The 20,293-nt window shown below is 50.3% G+C and overlaps 1 protein-coding gene across 1 annotated transcript in view; it reads right to left on the bottom strand.

The window, feature by feature from the left end:
• SHMT1 (serine hydroxymethyltransferase 1) overlaps positions 1-20,293 on the bottom strand; it is a 26,346-nt gene extending 6,053 nt beyond the window's left edge. Inside the window, exons 1-7 of the mRNA XM_015079580.3 lie at positions 19,999-20,293; positions 12,558-12,672; positions 11,091-11,236; positions 7,955-8,070; positions 7,428-7,588; positions 3,041-3,122; positions 1,983-2,195 (exon numbers count right to left, since the gene is read on the bottom strand). Of these exons, the coding sequence (XP_014935066.3) occupies positions 1,983-2,195; positions 3,041-3,122; positions 7,428-7,588; positions 7,955-8,070; positions 11,091-11,236; positions 12,558-12,653 (814 nt within the window). The 5' untranslated portion in view covers positions 12,654-12,672; positions 19,999-20,293. The remainder of the gene's footprint in view (positions 1-1,982; positions 2,196-3,040; positions 3,123-7,427; positions 7,589-7,954; positions 8,071-11,090; positions 11,237-12,557; positions 12,673-19,998) is intronic.

Genomic DNA, 20,293 nt, shown 5'->3' with positions numbered 1-20,293 from the left:
AATGGGAACGTGAGACGGGCTGTCCCCTCTGTCTTCTCCCTACCCGGACTCAAACCCAGAGTGTGCTAAGCACAAGCCTGGCCTCGAGTGCTGGATGGTACAGAGCAGAGGGGCCCCTTGCTTCCGGAGCGGGGGCAGACCACCCTCTGTACATGAAATCAAAGGACAGAGATTTCCCTCCACAAAGGGGGGCCAGGCTGGCTCAGCCAGTACAGCATACGGCTCTCGATCTAAGGGTCCTGAGTTCAAGCCCCATGTTGGGCGTGGAGCTTACTTACTTAAAAAAAAAAGGAAAAAAAAAAAAAGAACCGTTAAGGATAGAACGCCCATCATTCCTCTGGCATCTGGGTGACTCAGTCGGTTAAGTGTCTGACTTAGCTCAGGTCATGATCTCACAGCTCGTGAGTTCTAGCCCCGCGTCCGTCTCTGTGCTGACAGCTCAGAGCCTGGAGCCTGCTTCTGAGTCTGTGTCTCCCTCTTTCTCTGCCCCTCCCCGGCTCATGCTCTGTTTCTCAGTCTCTCAAAAATAAACATTAAAAAAAAAAAAAAAAAGGAAATTTCCCTACACTGAGATCGTAATGAAGAATGTGCCTTGGGCGTATTTCCTCAAGTGTCCAAGAGAGCAGTCTTCCGAGACGACTATGTTGAAGGACAGAAGACTCGTTTATATAATGATATATATTATATGATAATGGCTCTAATGAGGAATAGGATTCCTTTCTGAAACAAAGTTAATCATCAGTTGTAGGAACTACTGTCTCTACAGAGCTGCTTGTGAGCCAGGAACCGTGCGAGGCACTTTACATTAAGGTTAATTCATGTGCTCCTCCCAAAGGGTCGGAAGGGACGGGTGCTATTATTAGGATCCCCTCTCTGGAGGTGAGGAAACGAGGCACAGAGAGGCTGCACAAGCAGCCCGGGATCACAGAGGGCGTCCGTGGCAGATTCAGGAGTTGTTCAAGGTGCAGCAAATCACATCAGTGCTCAGTGGGAAGAAAGGAACAGTTTCTAGGCAGGTGGGATTGGCCACCTGCCTTGAACCGTGGGTACAACCGAAGAAGATCCTGAGACAGCAGGACCTGAGAACGCTAGCAGGCATATGGGTGTGTCCAGTCCTGGCCAGGGGGCTAGGCAAGGAGGCCGCAGGGGAGAGAGACCCAGTCACCCAGGGGCTGGTTTCTCTGGAGGTGCGTGAGGATGCGGTCTCATCATGGGCCAGATGATCTGATCACAGATCTGGTTTTCCCAAGGGCGGGGATCGCCAAATAAAAGGAGTGCTTACATGTGGGTTGGAGGCAGTCAACAGAAATTCCTCACTAAAAGGACTAAAGTGGTAACTATGGTTTATACATCAGTGTCTCGCGCTTTGATTACTGTGAGTCCTTGTCTGGGATAGGCGTCCTGGACCACAGCGAGGTCACCAGAATAACGCTGCACCACGAGGCCTTCTGGTAGCCCCTGGCCAGCCTCGCACATCTTGTTTTTGCTACGGCGCCTGCCCCTTGTGGGTAAGACTAGTCGACCCACGGCACAATACCTTTCCTCCTTTTCCAGGACCCAGATGCCCAAGGAACGAAGCAAGAGCCGTGCTTAGGGCTTCTTTCCAGATCTTTTCTGCAGACTGATCGCCCCCTCCTTAAGTAGGTTTTTTTGTTTGTTTGTTTAAGTTGATTTATTTTGAGAGAGAGAGGTGGGGACGGACAGGAAGAGAAAGGGGGAGAGAGAGAATCCCAAGCAGGCTCTATGCGGTAAGCGCAGAGCCCAACGTGGGGCTCGATCTCACGAACTGTGGGATCGTGACCCAAGCTGGAACCAAGAGTCAGACGCTTGACCGACTGAGCCACCCAGGCGCCCCCTAACTAGCTCTTTAAGGGACCCTTCAAGGGACCCTGGGTTTTCCTAGCTTCCCGAACCGAGCGTGCACCCCAGAGGAGAAAGGCCAACGCCAGCAGCCCGCCAGTACCCCACGCCCCGGAGCACACCTCTCCTGTAGAAGATCATGCCGGCGCGGCAGCCTCGCAGGGTTTTGTGGGTGGTGGTGGACACCACGTGGCAGTGCTCAAAGGGGGAAGGCACCACGCCGGCAGCCACCAGCCCGCTGATGTGCGCCATGTCGGCCATGAGATAGGCCCCGTTGTCGTCTGCGATCCTCCTCAGTCGAGCGTAATCCAGGTTTCGGGAGTAGCAGCTGGTCCCTGGGACGGCAAAGGTGACAAAGTCAAGTCAGATACCCAAGCCAGATATCCTGGAGCGCAAGCCTGCATGTGGGCCTCGCCATGGGCATGTTCGAAAGCTTAAAGATTTCTCCCTCCAAAACCCCGAGAACGGAAATGAAAAACACCCTCAAAAACATCCTTGTGGGGGTGCCTGGGTGGCCAAGTCGGTTAAGAATCCGACTCCGGCCCAGGTCACGATCTCACGGTCCGTGGGTTCGAGCCCCGCGTCCGCCTCGGTGCTGACAGCTCAGAGCCTGGAGCCTCTTTCGTATTCTGTGTCTCCCTCTCTGTCTGCCCCTCCCCTGCTCACCCTCTGTTTGTCTCAAAAATAAATAAACATTAACAAAAAAATAAAAACAAAAAACATCCTTATGTGCCGAAGGCAACCACTCTGACCTGCCTCTTCAGGTCATGTGCCTCTTCACGGTGGTTGGGATGGCCCCTAACTATTATTATTTCCTCCATCAGTTAGTCAGGGATTCCCATTTCTAAAGTTTTTATTCATTTAAGTAATCTCTACAACCCAACACGGGGCTCGAACTCACGACCCTGAGATCATGAGCCACGTACTCTAACTGAGCTAGCCAAGTGCTCCAGGCGTTAACATTTCTGGATGCTTCTCTGACAACAGCCTCAGATCTTTTGCCACCTAGTACTAAAGGTGGCAAAACAGATCTTTGTCCTGAAAGAACAGAATATACTTAGACCCAAGAAGCCCGGCTATTCGAGGCAGAGACAGCGAGCTGGGGAACATCACATCTTCATTTTGTAATAGGCAAGGGGGCTGCTACGAATACGGTGCCTTTACCCCCCCAGCTCATCACCTGCAATAATCAGCTTTGGGTGGAAGAGACGGGCATTTTCCTCCAGTTGGTCATAGTTGATGTAGCCAGTGTCTGGGTTCACCTGTGGAATGTCACAGAGACAGCAGGCTCGGGCTGCGTCCACCACACCGGGCCTGTCCTCCCACCGGGCCTCGTGCCAACTATCAAGGGTAAGATGACTTCCTCCACCTGCCCAAAGCTGTTCGCTCCACTCCACCATGGACACAGGAAAGACGTCCCAGAGCGTGACTTGAGGGCAAGGTGGGGTACCGGTGTATTTGGCCTGTGCACGTGGCGTGGACAGCCAGGTATCGCCTATGGAGGCAGGATGCCCTGAGGGGTCCCGAGAGGAAAAGTGAGCCCCCGCCTCGGGGTTCTTCCGGGAAAGAGAAGGAACCAAAACGCCACTGCAGAGTGAAACAGGAGCCACAAACATGCACCGCACAGGGCAGGTGCTAAGACACTGTTACCTTCGGGAATGAGACGAGATGCTGCTAACACCTCTTCTAGTCCCAGGTACACAGAGGCAAGAGGAAGAAATAAGGACACCAGGATTAGGAGACGCACAAAGCTGACATTACTCACAGACACGATGACCGCCTACCTGGGAGATCCAAGCCTCTAGGGGCAAGCTATTAGAATTAGTAATTGAATTTAGCAAGGTCACTGGATGTGGGGTCAAAAACCAAAAACCAGTTCTATTCGTCCATATAAGCAGCAAAACATCGGAAAGGAAAATTTAATAAGAATAATATTATATTAAGGGCGCCTGGGTGGCTCAGTCGGTTAAGCCCCTGGACTCTTGATTTCAGCTCAGGTCATGACCTCAGAGTTCCTGAGATGGAGTCCCGAATCAGGCTCTGCACTGACAGCGTGAATTCTGCTTGGGATCCTCTCGCTCCCTCTCTCTTTGCCCATCCTGGCCCCCCCCCCCCCAAAAACAAACATTTAAAAAAATAATATTAGTGGGGCGCCTGGGTGGCTCAGTCAGTTGAGCGTCCGACTTCAGCTCAGGTCATGATCTCGCGGTTCGTGGGTTCGAGCCCTGCATCGGGCTCTGTGCTGACAGCTTGGAGCCTGGAGCCTGCTTTGGATTCTGTGTCTCCTTCTCTCTGCCCCTCCCCTGTTCATGCTCTGTCTCTCAAAATTAAGTAAATGTAAAAAAAAAAATTTTTTTTAAATAATATCACATTAGTTTCAAAACCCATAAAATATCTACCAAAAGGTATTCCAGACTTCCATGCAAAACGTTACTGAAAGAAATTTTAAAACACAAAAAATTACAGTGATTAAGGCAGCACGAGCTTGTGGAAGGACAGTTTGACAGAACAGAAGAAGGCCAGAAACAGAAGCCCTGTGACAGGGGGTCAATCCGATCCATGACAACAGCAACATTGCAGGGAAAGAATGGTCTTCCGGTAAGTGGCGCTAGGTCAGCCGGAAAAAAGAGTGTTATCTGACCCCCACCCTATGGTCCCCCACAGAAATCGATTTGAGATAAACCATGGACCCATCTGGATGTGAAACATAAAACTTTTTTTTTATATTTATTTTTGAGAGCAAGTCGGGGAGGGGCGGAGAGAGGGGGACAGAGGATCCAAAACAGGCTCTGTGCCGACAGCAGGGAGCCCGATGTGGAGCTCGAACTCACAGACGGGATGGCGAGATCGAGACCCGAATCAAAGTCGGTTGCTCAACCGACTGAGCCACCCAGGCCCCCCCTTGCGACACAGTTCTTAGTAAATTCAGTGTCTTGAAGTTGTGTTACATCATTTGTGCCAAGGGGAAAGTACAAGTCAAAAGGAAAGATTTTAGGGGAGGGGGCATGGGAGCTCTCTGGGGAGGAGGTGGTAAGAGAAGCCTTGGGTTCTGCACCCCTACCCCGTGGGGGGAGAGACTCCGGGACGGCGGCCGCCCTTTCCAAAGGAAAAAAGCGCTTCTAATTCCGACAGGATTACAGCAAGTTGTGTGCAGCTGAGACATCCTCTGCACAGGCGGGCTGAAGGTTTTGTTTCAAATGGAATGGACCGGTTCTATCTGTTACCTGAACTTGGCAAAGAAACTGTTACCTTGATGAAAATCAACAGCCAACCCACAGTAAAAAAAAAAAAAAAAAAAAAAAAAAAAAAAGGACATAATTCTAAAAAAAATTTTAAAAGAGAATTACCCCCCCCAAAGTGTGTTGCTGTTCTCTCTTCCACGTTTTCCTCTTTGAACTTGCAGGATTTTTTAACAAGGTTTTTCTCTTTTTTTAAGTGTTTATTTTTGAGACAGAGAGAGAGAGAGAGAGAGAGAGAGAATCCCAAACTATCAGAACACAGCTTGATGTGGGACCAGATGCTTAACTGACTGAGCCACCCAGGCACCCTAGAACATTTTTCTCTTTTTAATTTTTTTAATGTTTATTCATTTTTTGAGAGAGACACAGAGCGTAAGTGGGGGAGGGGGAGAGAGAGAGAGGAGACACAGAGAGGGGCTCAAACTCACGAACCGCGAGACCATGACCTGAGCCAAAGTTGGACATTTAACGACTGAGCCACCCAGGTGCTCCAGGTTTTCCTCTTTTTTTAAAAACCCTAATCATTCCAACTCTTCAGCTCGGGTCATGATCTCACAGTTCGTGGCTTCGCGCCGTGCATCGGACTCTGTGCTGACAATGAGGAGCCTGCTTGGGATTCTCTCTCTCCCTTTCTCTCTGCCCCTCCCACGTCTGCACCCTCTTCTTTTCAAAATAAATAAATAAACTTAAAAAAAAAACAAAACTCTAAACATTCGACAATAAAACAGCTCCAGGGAGAATTCACAGGCATTTGTAAGAAACTTCTGAGGGGCCAGAGAGGTGCAAAGGGACAGGAAGGAAGCTTAGGACGTTTGGAGAGGGGAATGGTCACAGAGGAGAGAGGAGGTGACAGAAGGTTCAAGGTGCTGTTTCCCCCTGGAGAGATGAAATGCCTGGGCCCGTGTGAGGCGGCTGCCAGAGGGTGGGAGAGAGCCCCAGCGTGAGGGAGAGAGCCCCATGGCGAGGGCAGGGCTGGGAAAGGCTGGGCAGGGAGGCAGCCTGGTGGGCAGGGGAGGGGCGTGGCAGCTGCTGCTGGAGCCCAGTCAGCTCTGTGTCCTCCTCCCTGCACAGGGCCGGTGCCCACGGCTGGCCAGGCCCCTAGGCCCCTCCTCTCTACACCCCTGCAGGCCCACCACCAGGGGAGCCTCTACCCTCCACCCACAGAGGGGGCTACAGCCTGCACGGTGTGTGTCAAAGACGCAGAGACGGGGGTGCTGAGCCCACTAACACCCAGAAGAGCCTCTTGGGTAATGGAGGACATTACGCTAAAGAGTCAGGCTGCCTAAGGCCGCACATGAGACCAGAACACCAGCCCGGGGTTCCGCTCCACCACCGCTCTTTCCGTAGGGAGAGAAACTGTAGAAACTGGCTTTTGAGTTCCATGCGCAAAGGCGGAGCACCGTCTTCCTCCTGTCACGTTTCAAAATCCACCTTCGAGGGGTTGTCCACTGTTGGCCAATGAGGACACCCCTGGTGCGAAACACCTCAGCTTTCCATGAAAACAAGCGGACCGTCACCTGCACCCCAAAAGCACCCGTGCGACGACTAGGACTGAGCCAAAGGCTAACACACGGCGAACAGTCAAGGGCAAGCAACAGAGACCGCGAAACGCCAAGATGAAACACTGGCTTGACTTCCATGCGTCTGACACTCAGCCGAGCATAACGAGGCACCACGACCTTCGCTCGCCGTGGGACACGTGAACCCGCCTGGAGCGGCCCGCTGGGCAGCGGACGCCACGAGGAATTGGCTCCGGGACAGGAGGAAGAGTCACCACGTGCACCACCCCACCACCCCACAGGCACGCGTGCTGGTTACTGCTTTCCTCCCCATCACTGACCGTGAGCCCATGAGCGTGCCATGCATCGTTCGACCAAACCATTTATAATGACAAGGGCCCCCCTCGAATACGCGCCAGTCCCATGCGGGGCACGTGGCTCGTGCAGGCTGTGGCTAGCTGACAGGTGTGTGAGGGGCGGCAGGGTGCACAGGCCCCCTGTTCCAGGATAGCCACCGTCCTGGGCTGGGGCGCGGGGGGGGGGGGTGCTGCCCCGGGGGTTCCGAGCAGGGCTGTCCCCGGGGGCCCTGGCTGCAGCTGGGCCTTCTCTTTAGCCGCCTCCCTGACCCGTGTCCCTGTGCTTCAGCTGCCCCCTGGATGCCTGAGGAGTCGCTGGGGCTGTGGGGGCGGGGAGGGGGGTGACAGCAAGAGGTGGGGACTTCCTTTAGCGCCTGACGAGCAGACTACCTGTTCCTACAGGTGCAGCCAAACACTGGAGGCTTTCTGAGCCAAAGGACAGCAGAGCTAATGGAGAGAGACCCCCCTCTTACCTTATAGGGCATGGATTCAAAAAAGATGGACGTAGCAGAGATTTTCTTCTTGTCTGTCATGAACCCGTGGGTCAGGTGGCCCCCGTCGGGCAGGTCAAGGCCCATGATGCGCCCGTGGGGTTCCACCAGCGCGGTATACACGGCGAAGTTTGCCGGGGAGCCTGGAACACGAGACCAGACGCGGTATGGTGACTTCTGCCCACGAGGCCCCAAGCAGGGCCCCAGAGCTTGGCCACCAGGCAGGCCATCAACCAGGAGTGGACAGAACAGGCCTGGCCACCACTGTGCACCCCCCACAGCGCCACGGAGCGTCCCCTGCAGCAAAGCCCCCGAGAATAAGGGACAGGTGTTGAGGAAGGGTGAGTCAGGTGGACACCAAGGTTGAGGGAGAGAGAGAGAGATGCGCCGACCCAGGAGGGGCTTATCCTGTTTTTTACTTCGTTTGTGGGCAGAGTCCTTGTTAAGACTCCTTTGGGTGAAAGGCGGCCCTGGGAGACTGGCAGGCAGGGGTCTGCCCAGGCAATTACCTGAGTAGGGCTGGACATTGACCCCCCAGCATTGGGGGTCCAGATCATAGACCTGTAGCGCCCGCTTCTGACAGAGGATCTCCAGCTCATCGATGAACTCGGTCCCGCCATAATACCTGCGGGAGAAAGCAGAGTTAGGCCCCCAACCTCTGTGCACAGTACAGAGGCCAAAGACGCTTCAGGCTGCGACAGAAGAATAAAAGCAGAGAAGCAGTAAGAGCACGTACCCCGAGCCCCCATACCACTCATCTCCTCTCCGTGCCAAGCTGGCTGTGTGACTGAGCAAGCATCACCTCATCTAGAAGGAAATTCCTTGGGTTTTTTTGATGTTTATTTTTGAGAGTGGGGGAGGGGCAGAGAGAGGGAGACAGAGGACCCAGAGTGGAGTCTGCACTGACAGCAGAGAGCCCAAGGCGGGGCTCCAACTCACGAACTGCGAGACCATGACCTGAGCCGAAGTCGGATGCTCAATCCAGGTGCCTCTAGAAGGAAATTCTGACGCAGGCTACGTGGATGAATCTTGAGGACATTACCCTTATGCTAAGTGAAATAAGCCAGTTACAACTGTATGCTTTCCCTTATAGAAGGTTCCAAGAGGAGTCAGCGTCCTAGTGACAGAAATGTGGAAAGGGGTTTCTAAGGGCTGGGGGGGGGGGGTGTGGAATATTTTTTGTTTTTGCAGTTCTAATAAAATTATACTTGTTTCATAATTACATATGAAAATTTACCACATATTTTTTTATCTGTATATTCATCATAATAACTCAGTAGACCATTTGTAACACCTCTACCTGACAGTCACAGAAACCTTAAAAATTTTTAATATGTATACTAATTTCATCACAGTAAAGGACATATAACAGAATTTAAATCTGAACCATTTTTAAGCACACAGTTTACTGGTGTTTAAGTACTTCACACGGCTAGGTATATTCCCGTTCTGTGTAACAGATCTCTAGAACTTTCTCATCTTGCAAAACCGAAACTCTATACCCAAGGAGCAGCAACTCCCCTCCCCCCACCCCCGCAGCTGCTAGTAACCATCATTCCCTTTTCTCTGTGATCTTGACAACTCTGGATACCTCACAGTGGCAGCATGTAGTATCTATATTTTTATTTTTTAGACAGAGAGGGAGAGCATGCAAACAAGTGGGGGGGGGGGGGCGGAGGGCAGAGGGGCAGAGAGAGAGAGAATCTCAAGCAGGCTTCACACTCAGTGCAGAGCCCGACGCAGGGCTGGATCCCATGACCCTGAGATCATGACCTGAGCTCAAATCAAGAGTTGGATACTCCACTGACTGAGCCACCCAGGTGGCCCATGTATCTGTATATATATTTTTTTAACGTTTATTTATTTTTGAGACAGAAAGAGAGAGAGACCATGAACACGGGAGGGTCAGAGAAAGAGGGAGACACAGAATCTGAAACAGGCTCCAGGGTCTGAGCTGTCAGCACAGAGCCCGACACGGGGCTCGAACCCACGGACCGCGAGATCATGACCTGAGTTGAAGTCGGACGCTTAACCGACATTCATCCATCCATTCATCCATCCGCCGACACTTGGGATGCTCCCCCCTCTTGGCTATTGTGAATGATGCTGTGATGAACAAGTCTTGAAACAGAAAGGGGCTTTGCTGAATAATCTGGAAGGTCCCTTCCAGCCCCACATTCTCTGCTTTGTCACCAAAGAAGGGTGCGGTCTCCCCAAGCTTGAGGGACAGCAGGCCATGCTTGGGGAAGCATTGAGGACCTTCAGGAATGTCAGGGCTGCAAAGGGACTTGGCAATTAACCATCTTCCAGGGGAGCAGCCATGAGGATGGCATTCAAGGTCATGGTGAGGCTCCGGCGCCCCTCCTGCCTTGCCTCAGACAGATGAGCCACACGCATCCCAGATCTGGAGCATGCAAACCTCATTGTGCCCTTTACCACGGGCCTTGGTGCAGCCTCCTTCACCTACCTGAGTCCATCTCCTGATCTGGAGGGGGGGGTGAGAGTGCGGACTTTGCAGTCAGGCTGCAGGACACACAAACACAAACGTGGCCATGCTCAGCCCAATGCCTAGAACACAGCACTGCATTTCACCCTCAGTTACGAGGCAACTGCTATCTTACTAACCGCCGAGAATTTTCAATTAAACGATGGCTTGCCATCAATCAGTTTCATCCTAGTTTCAGAGATGTGAAAATGTGAAAAAGTGAGTGCTCAGGGTTGATGAAACCCAGCAAGTACTCTGATTAACGTCAGAGCTGTTCCCAGATGCTGTCCCCAGCTCCGCATGGAAATTCAGCTCTCGGGGCAGGGGATTCAGAAGCCTGATCTGGGCCTGGGATCTAAGCTGTGTTCTTCATGTTGTTTTGTCTAATCTCCCGTTTGGTCTTTCCGCATCTAGCGGCCCCACCCTGAGTCACCTCGATGGCATAAACTCAAGTGTGGTCAAAAAGGGGTTATTGAGGGGCACCTGGGTGGCTCAGTCAGTTCAGCACCTGACTCTTGGTTTCGGCTCAGGTCATGATCTCACGGTTTGTGGTTTCGAGCCCCATGTTGGGCTCTGTGCTAACAGCACAGAGCCTGCTTGGAACTCTCTGTCTCCCTCTCTCTCTCCGTCTCTCCCTTGCTCATGTGGTGAGCTCTCTCTCTCTCACACAAAATAAATAAACTTTAAAAAAACCAAAAATGAATATAACTTCCTGTGGTTCTCAGATCACAGCGCAGGTAAACCCAACATTCCATGCAGCGAAGACAGGTTGAGTTGTCACTTCCAGGTCACTCCCGGTACAGATTTAATTACTCACAGAGCAGCAACCTTCCACAGTGCCACTCAGGGCACTGACCTTTTTTTCTAGAGGCTCGACAGTGGCCCAGCAGCTCCAGACTCCTTATGGACTGGCCTGTTATTCTAGAAAGCCCCCACAGGGACTGGTAAAGGACCCTGAGTATAGCTAGCTGTTCTAAGAATATCAGCACTAGAACATGCTGGGAATCGCAAACGAGTTACGACAGGACCAGCGCGGAATAGAAATCCCCACAGTTGAGTGCTTTGCTGTTTTCTGACAGGTCCACATTGTTTGGACTCTGTTCAGACTCAGGAGCCCACGTCACTGTGTCAGAAGCAGGCCTTCGGTGACATTCACATACCTCTGCCCTGGGTACCCTTCAGAGTACTTGTTATTTAAGCAAGAGCCCAGAGCCTCCAGAACTGCCCGGCTGGCGAAATTCTCTGAGGCGATCAGCTCCAGCCCAACCCTCTGCCGGTTACTCTCCTTCTTGATGATGTCGTAAACCTGAGAAGATCAGAAGAGACAGTGAAAGTCTGGACATTTCAGGTTAGCATTTTGCTCTGATCAAAGCAATAGCCTATTAACGCGAAGACGCACTATTAAAGATTCGCATTTTACCCCCGAAAGTGGACCATAAACCCTAACAACTCGACTGAGGAGACTCCCATAGAACTTAAAGAATAGAGAGATCTTCCTCAGATTGTAGCGTTCAGGAAGGAATTACTAGAAGACAATGGATCAAGGGAAACAAAATTGAGAGAAAATGATCTTTAAAATAAGTATCCCGGGGCACCTGGGGGGCTCAGTTGGTTAAGTGGCTGACTCTGGCTCAGGTCTTGATCTCGTGGTTCATGAGTTCAAGCCCCGCCTCGGGCTCTGCACCAAGAGTGTGAAGCCCACTTGAGATTCTCTCTCTCTCCTTCTCTCTCTCTGTCCCTCCCCCAGTTGTGCGCGTGTGCTCTCTCTCTCTCTCAAAATACATAAATAAAACTTAAAAAAAATAAGTCTCCCACCTTAAAAATCAATAAATAAGTACCCCACCGATTTTTAATTTTACACTATCTCATTATTTTTATCCCTATGTTTCACCAAGTTTCTCCCTCCCTGAACTATATTCCTTGCTCTCCTTCCTTAAAATAAAAGTTGCTTTGGCAAATCCACATGGACAGAAAGGAGACCACTGGTGGCCGAGGGTTGGGGAGTTTGTGGGGAGGGGGCACGGGGGTGACTGCTCATGGGGTCGAGGTTTCTCTTTGGGGGGATAAAAGTGGTCTAAAATTGGCTGTGAACGTACTAAAAATCACTGACGTGTGTGCTTTCACTGGGTGACTTGTATGGGAAGTGAATGATCTCTTGAGTATAAAGCTGTTAAAAAAACACACACACAAAAGATGCTTCTCGGTGTCTACATATACTCCTCTGGCCTGGAAGGAAAGGGCCAAATCTCAATGACCCCTCCCAGGACCCTTTCCTCCAGGGCAGCCAGCACAGTGCTCTGCACTCTGCAGAAACTCAGAAATCTCCATATTTACCCACAGCGGAGGACTCTTAGCCACTTTCTCAGCCACTGCCTCTAAATCTGGCATTCTTCTACTAACGGCAAAGCTGTCCCCGAATAAGGTTTCTTTAGGGGTAGAGCTGGAGAATTAAACAAGAGCCTCTGCTTATTTGTTTAAACAAGTTTAAAGGTTTATTTATTTAAGTAATCTCTACCCTCAACACGGGGCTTGAACTCATGACCCCGAGATCAAGAGTCGCATGCTCTTCCTGCTGAGCCAGCCCGGCGCCCACCTCCGCTTTCAGAGCATCAGTGAAGACATCTCACCTCGGTGTCACAGTCTTTCAGGGGCTGTGCCAGCATCTTCTCATGCGAGGACCACAGGTCAGCATCCTTGTGAGCCCCGTTGACTTGAGTTGTCATTGCACCGGTTCAAGGTTGCCTAAAAATGGAAACGCTGCCCGCATTAAACTCAGTCAAAGCTCACGGCAACCTGTGGGTTCTCCCGAGTTGCCGACGTCCTGACATCTCTATGGCCTTTCCCTCAGAACTGCTTGGCAAACATGAAGACGACATCCTATTGCAAAACAACTGTGCGGTTCCTTTCTGAACTGTGGACATCAGCTTCTTAGCCCGTGAGCAGAGAGAACTCCCCGCCCTCCCGGATGAGGCCTGATCCAGCCTAGAGAGAGCCCAGGACCCTCTTCAAAACTAAACTTTTCCTGGTTACAGGGTATCTCCCCACCTAAAGTAGGTGCCTTGAAGGCAAGAAGGGTTAACCTTTTTTTTTTTTTTTAATTCCCCACCCAGAACTCAGCACAGCCATACAAGAAGGAAGATTTGCCAAATGCCTGAACAAATGAATTGCTGACTTTGGGGTTTTTCTTCCCATTTTTCAAGTAATGAAAATGAGGCTTAGAAAAGGATTTCAGCCCAGGGCTACACAGCAGGTTGGCCATGAAGGACGGACTCAAAACCCCCAAACACACATTCTAAGTACCCCACAGAGTTCCTACAGCAGCTATGAGTTGAGGCACATGCTTGCTTAAACATAAACCCTCCTGTAAAAACTACAGGTCATATTTGCACGTCTGAAAAATCAGCAGAAAAATGGCATCCCATTAAAATATAGATGACCAGGGGGCACCTGGGTGGCTCAGTCAGTTAAGCATCTGACTTTTGCTTTCAGCTAAGGTCATGATCTCACGGTTTGTGAGTTCGAGTCCCGCAATGGGTTCTGTGCTGACAGTGCGGAGCCTGCTTGGGATTCTCTCTCCTTCTCTCTCTACCCTTCCCTCACTTATACTCTCTCTCTCTGAAAGATAAATAAATAGGGGCGCCTGGGTGGCTCAGTCGGTTAAGTGTCTGACCTCAACTCAGGCCATGATCTCGCAGTTCCTAGGTTCAAGCCCCGCGTCGGCTCGGTGCTGACAGCTCAGAGCCTGGGACCTGCTTTGGATTCTGTGTCTCCCTCTCTCTCTCTCCCTCCCTCCCTCCCCCACTCACACTCAGTCTCTCTCAAAAATAAACATTAAAAAAAAGTTTAAAAAAAATAAACTTAAAAAAATATATATATATGAATGACTGGAAAACGCAAGTTTCTTAACCTATGTTTCTGCAAAGAACGAGAATTTGTGAGCAGTAGGATATCCTCCAGTATTAAAGTGTAAATATTCACAGGAACTAAGCTCCCTTAATCAATAGTTGGCGGCTTTTCAGCACTTTGCCATTCATTTGGTAAGTTTTGATTTCAGTTCATTCATTTGCCAAGTATTTCTCGAGGACCTTCCCTGTGGCAACCACAGCGTTGGTACTGGGCCTGCCTCCGTGGGGCTCCCCTTGTGGGGAAGCCCAGCAGCGGACAAGACGGGTGCAGCTGGATAGAACAAGGAAAATGGCACAGAGGACAAGGCTGACCGCTGGGTCAGGGACCTATTGGTGGAGATAAATCTAGAGGACGTCTAGACGGGGAAAGCCAGTCAGGAGGAGAGAGCCCGTTTCCTGAGAGTACTGTGAAATAATAAGAAATAGATAATTAATCTCTGCTCCTAAAACCCTTGTGATGGGGGAGGGGGGGGCGCGGGGCGGTGGATGAGTGCCTTTGTCCTACTTAGGTGACTCTGGGTGGGCTCCTGACGGGTCACCAGAAAGACCAAGCCATGAGCAGAAGCTTGGAATTTTCCATCCCACTCCCCATTCTCCAGAGAGGGGAGAGTTGCTAGAAAGTGAGCTAGTGATTGATCAGGCAGAGGTGAGGAAGCCTCGGTGAAAATTCCAAAAGTATGGGGCCCAAGGAGCTTCCACGCTGGTGAACACATCCATGTACCCGGAGGATGGTGCACCCCCAACTCTAGGGGGACGGAAGTTCTTGCACTTGGGACCTTCCTAGACCTTACCCTAAGTGTCTCTTCATCTGGCTGTTTATCTGTTTCCTGCCTTTATGGTATTTTTTATTATAGAATGAACTGGTAAAGGTAAGCAAATGTTTCCGAGTTCTGTGAGCTTAGCAAATGACTGAATCCAAGGAGGGTGATTCACAGGAACCTCCAATGTGTAGCCAAGTCATACAGAAGTTGTGGGTAACCTGGAGACCTTCTACATCTGTGACTGGGGGGCAGTCTTCTGGGACTGAGCCCTTAACCTGTGAGGTCTGCACTAACTCCAATTAGCATCAGAACTGAATTGAACTGTAGGACACCCCCCCCCCCCCACCCGCTGGTGTCACAGAATTGCTGATGTGTGGAAAACGCATGCATCTGGTGTCAGGAGGGTGGTAGCAGGGGGAGAGGGAAGGGGGCATTTAGCAGAAGAGTGTAGTTTTCCTATGCAAGCTCACACACGCTCTCACTTGCTAGACAAGCATTCCCGCTAAATAAAACAGTAGTCCCAAATCACAGGGATCGTCCCTAACCTCCAGTAGAGCCAGCAAGAAGAAACTACCAGTAATTGTTAACCAGGAAATTCCTTAACTGGGCTTTCAAATCAGTCATTATTTTAACCCAAGCACCAGGAGATTAGAAATAAGCCACGTGAAGGGATGGTTTAGGGCACCGTGTCCAGGGAGGGCTTCTCCGTGCTGATCCCCACACTCAAGCACGGCCAGCAACCCAAGACCCTCTGCCTCGGGTCAACACACATGCCCTTGGCAGGTGGTAAACCCACCAAAAACAGCACAAGAGTCAAAATAGGCCCTCTGGTCCTAGAATCTGGAAGAGAAAAGCTTCTTTTACATATTGACTACTCAAGGTTAAAAGGGGCTCGAAGGTGGCAGGCAAACAACACAGAGAAACTATTGCTCAACCGCCAAATAACTAAAGTCCATTTGGGGCCCCCCTCCTCCCAGGCAGGTCAGATCTACAATCATTCTGGGAAAGGAGTTCAGGTCCATTGTGCTCAGGACAAAGAACAAAAAGTCCCCACCAGCATCTCTGCTCTCACTGGCTTCCCTTCAGCAGACCACCTGCAGTCCCGTGCCCTCACTTCAAATCTTTTCCTTACCGGAAGATGCTAATTCCAAGTCAGTTACCTCCGTAGCTGTGGGGGGCGGTGGGGCTGCACGTGTGGCCCCGCCCTCCAGCTGTCACTGCCCACCCACCTGTATCCCATACCACTCAGGATCAAGCCATCCCCCACATGGGGTACTTAATCCACATCCTTCTTAAACCCATACTCTTGAGTCCAAGCTAAGCCTTTTTCTTTTAACCATGAAGAAGTTTGAATGCTTTATTCAAACACAGAGATCAAGATTCTTTGTTTTGTTTCAATTAAATCAATTACACCTACTATAGATCTCATCTGTGGTATCTTTGAAGTCAATTAGACCTACTATATCCTGGGGCAATCTGAATTACAGTAAGGAAGACAAAGATCTTGAATGTAAATAGCTAATTTATGTGTCAACTTGACCGGGGAGGACCAGATAGTTGATGAAACAAGAAAGAGATCCCTCTTTTAAGAGGCAGAGGGAAGGTCATCCTTTTTAAGCTAATATTATATTTAGAAAAGACACGTATTTTAGAAAAGAGCATATTTTCTTGAGGTTTGGAGGTTGCCTGAAAAATAATATACCTTGAACTTTTTCCTCATTTTTTTAACTGATAAAATATACATAAGATTTACCATTTTAACCATTTTTTAATTAAAATAATTTTTATTTAAAATTTTTTTTAACGTTTATTTATTTTTGAGACAGAGAGAGACAGAGCACGAATGGGGGAGGGTCAGAGAGAGGGAGGCACAGAATCTGAAACAGGCTCCAGGCTCTGAGCTGTCAGCACAGAGCCTGACGCAAGGCTCAAACTCATGGACCGCGAGATCATGACCTGAGCTGAAGTCGGACGCTTAACCGACTGAGCCCCCCAGGCGCCCCTAAAATTTTTATTTAAAAATTTTTTTTTCTATTTCACCCATCCCCCCCCGCCGAGCCACCTCCCCTCTGGCAACCATCAGTTTGTTCTATATTGAAGAGTCTATTAATTTCTCTTTTTTCTTTGTTCAGTTGTTTTGTTTCTTAAAATCCACAAATAAATGAAACCAAAATGGTATTTGTCTTTCTATGCCATTTTAACCATTTTTAATGGGGTGTTTAATGTTTATTGGGGTGCCTGAGTGACTCAGTCGGTTAAGCTGCCGACTTGGGCTCAGGTCATGATCTCACTGCTTGTGAATTTGAGCCCCCCGTTGGGCTCCGTGCTGACAGCTCAGAGCCCGGAGCAGGATTCTGTGTCTCCCTCTCTCTCTCTCTGCCCCACCTTCTCCCCACCCCGCCCCCATGCTTTCTCTCTAAAAATATATTTTTTAATGTTTATTTTTGAGAGAGAGAAACTGCGAGTCGGGGAGGGTCAGAGAGAGAGGGAGACACAGAATCTGAAGCAGGCTCCAGGCTCTGAGGTGTCAGCACAAGGTGCAACATGGGGCTTGAACCTGTGGGCTGCGAGATCATGACCTGAGTGGAACTCAGATGCTTGACCTACTGAGCCACCCAAGGGCCCCTCTAAAAAAATTTATTTTAATGTTTTTTTTTTTTTTTTAGAGAGAGAGAGCTTGCAAGAGAGAGCAAGCAAGCAGGGGAGAGGCAGACAGAGAGAGGGAGAGAGGATCCCAAGCAGGCTCCACCTTTAGCACGGAGCCCAACTCGGGGTGAGATCATGACTGACGCCAAAATCAACAGTCACACTCAACCGACTGAGCCACCAAAACGCCCCCATTTTAACCACTTTTAAGTGCAATTCAGCGGCCTTAAATACACGGACTTTGTTGTGCAACCACGTCCACCATCCATCTCCAGAACTTTTTCATCATCCCAAACTGCAATTCTGGGTACCCACTGAACACCTCTCCAAGATGGTGGTCACAATTATTCCATTTCTATGAATTTGACTATTTCAATTACCTCGGTAAACGAAACCACACACTGCCCTTTTCTGTCTGGCTTATTTCACGTGGTGCAAGGTCTTCAAAGTTCACCCATGTTGCGGCACGTGCTGGAATTTCCTTCCCTTTTAAGTCTGGATAATATTCCACTGTATATAGATGCCACACAGTATATAGTTTATCCATTCATCCATCAGTGACACTTGGGTTGCTTCCACCTTTTGGCTACCATAAGTGATGCTGTTAATGTGCCGTGAACATGAACAAATACCAAGTCCCCGCTTTCAATCCTTTCGAGTCTAGACCCAAAGTGGAATTGCTGGATCATCCGGTTAATTCTATGTTTAGTTCAAAACAAGCTTTTGATACTGAAGAGATCTACCCTACTCCTGTTATTAGCCTGCAATTAGTTCATTCATTCCTGCAACAAATATTTATAGAGCAACTCCTGTGTCCCAGGCACTGAGCTAGGAACTAAGAATACGCGGGTCAATGAGACAGGGGCCCTGCTCTTATGAGGAGCAGACTAATAAACGTGGAAACAAGAAATACACAAGATAATCTCAGCTGGTGATGACTGCTATGAGGACTTAGAACAGACGTGGAAGGTGCCTGAGCTGAGATCTTAAGTGCGAAGGAGCCAAGCTTATGAGATCTGGGATAAGAACACCTTCCCCTCTGAAAGTGTTCCTCCCCTTATAGCCTTTAGTGCAAAAGCCCTAAAATGGTAAGAAATTTGACTTGTGAAGGGCCAGAAATCAGGCCCTTGTGGCTGAAGCTGGGGGAACAAAGCAGGGGCTCAAGAGATGAGACTTGAGGACCAAGGGTGAGAGCAGGGACGGGAGAACAGATTCTTCACCTTGACAGTACAAGTTTCAAACTGGGTTCTAGAAATCTGGTCTTAAGCCATTTCCTCAATCCATCTGTGAAATCTGAAAGTAACAACTACAGAAACCCATCTGGGGGAGATCAAGGGTATGTAAGAGCAGGTGGCAGACATCTCACAAGCCAGGCCCCTCCAATTCTCCCACTCCCCACCCACACCCGAGGAAACTGTGCTGAAGGCAGCCTGCCGGGTTCAAATCCTGCTCTCCTCTTCCTAATGTGCAACCCCAGTTACTGACACCTGTGTTTCTCAGTCCCCTCATATAAAACACAGGAGGGAAGACAGTTCTGAACTGGGAGGGAGAGTTAAATGAGCTACAAGACCTACGTAGAGCACGTAGAACAGGCCAGGCACTGAAACCTACCAGCTACTATGGTTATTAAAGAAACCTGGGGTCCTTAGGGCCATCTCTGTCACCACTCAGGAACCTGGGCTGAGCACCCCTGGAGAACACAGCCCACTGCAGCCGTTACTATCATCAAGTGCTGGATATTTCTGTTGGGGAAATAGCACTCTGCACGTGTAGCACGAGCCTCACCTCAACCTCACGGAAACAGACCTGGTAAGCGAATTTACTTGCCAAGGTCCTCAGCCTCCCCACGCCTACAAATCTTCCCTGGGCCTTTGCAAGTGGAACCAGCCAGAAGTCTCCTGAGGGAACTACCCTGTTGGATGCCATCTGGATGTCCCACACACAGATTCTGTGTTTCCTACTTTATAGAGAAGGAAACCGAGGCTAAGAGAGCTAAGTGGTCTAAAGTCCTACAGAGATAAGAGCCAGAATCTGAACTCGGGTTTACCTTTAGTTCCAAAACATGTTCCCAGAACACTGCACACTAAATGAAAGCACAAGCTGCCCACCTCCAGTGTGTGTTCCCTCAAGTAAGAAATTTAAAATGTGATTCCATAAGAACCTGAACTGGTGTTTCCAGTCTAGCAACTGCCTAAAGACACATGTTTGTGCTGGTCTCAGCGGACCAAGGGTCACTTCACTTCCAGGACCATGAAGCACAGGGCACCAGGCCAAGAATCCTACAGTGCAACGTTTGTCTCCTAGAACAGGGGGTGACAGACTGCAGACAACAGGCGCAGCCTCTCCCCCGCGGGGATCTGTTCACACTCCAAAAGCAGAGCAGGCCATATATGCAATGGTTGAACGCACAGCCTTTGAGAGCTTCCGTTTGATTCCGGGCTCTGCCATTTTGCTATCTGCAAGGTCGCGCCTAAGTCGGCTCTTCTCTTCGAGCCTCACCTTCCTCATCTGTAAAATGGGCCACGTGATAGCACTCCACTTGCAGCGCTGTTGAGAGCATATTGTAGCGAGGTGAAGGGCTGCGCTTAAATTTAAAATGCTCTACAAGAAAACTGCTCAGCAGGGAGCGACTCCTCTAACAGCAATAAGCCGTCGCATCTGTGTCAAAGGCCGAGCCCACCAGTGACCAGAGACCGGGCATCCGGGCTCGCCGCCGTCCCACCCCTCATGCCAGGCACTAGTAAAGCGCTCCTCACCTTTTCCGGCTTCTCAGAGCCGCCGGGGGAAGCGGGGCGGAAAGGCGCACACAACAAAGCGCCCCGAGAGCGTTGGGCACACCAAGGTCCTGGCACCCAAAGCCGCCCACCTACCGGAGCAGTGTCCCGCACACCGGCCGGGCGACCCCGAGGCCCCACGCTGCTGCCGCCACTGCCACTCGTAGACCCGCCGACCCGCGCCCGACAGTGTGCCCGCCACGTGACACCTGCGTGAGAGTCCGGAACCCAGAACTTGGCGCGCCGCGACTCGCACACCAGTCGGTGCCCTCAGCTC

Source organism: Acinonyx jubatus, chromosome E1, assembly GCF_027475565.1.
Source record: "Acinonyx jubatus isolate Ajub_Pintada_27869175 chromosome E1, VMU_Ajub_asm_v1.0, whole genome shotgun sequence".
Taxonomy (NCBI): domain Eukaryota; kingdom Metazoa; phylum Chordata; class Mammalia; order Carnivora; family Felidae; genus Acinonyx; species Acinonyx jubatus.
This window is presented reverse-complemented; position numbering and strand designations above follow the sequence as displayed.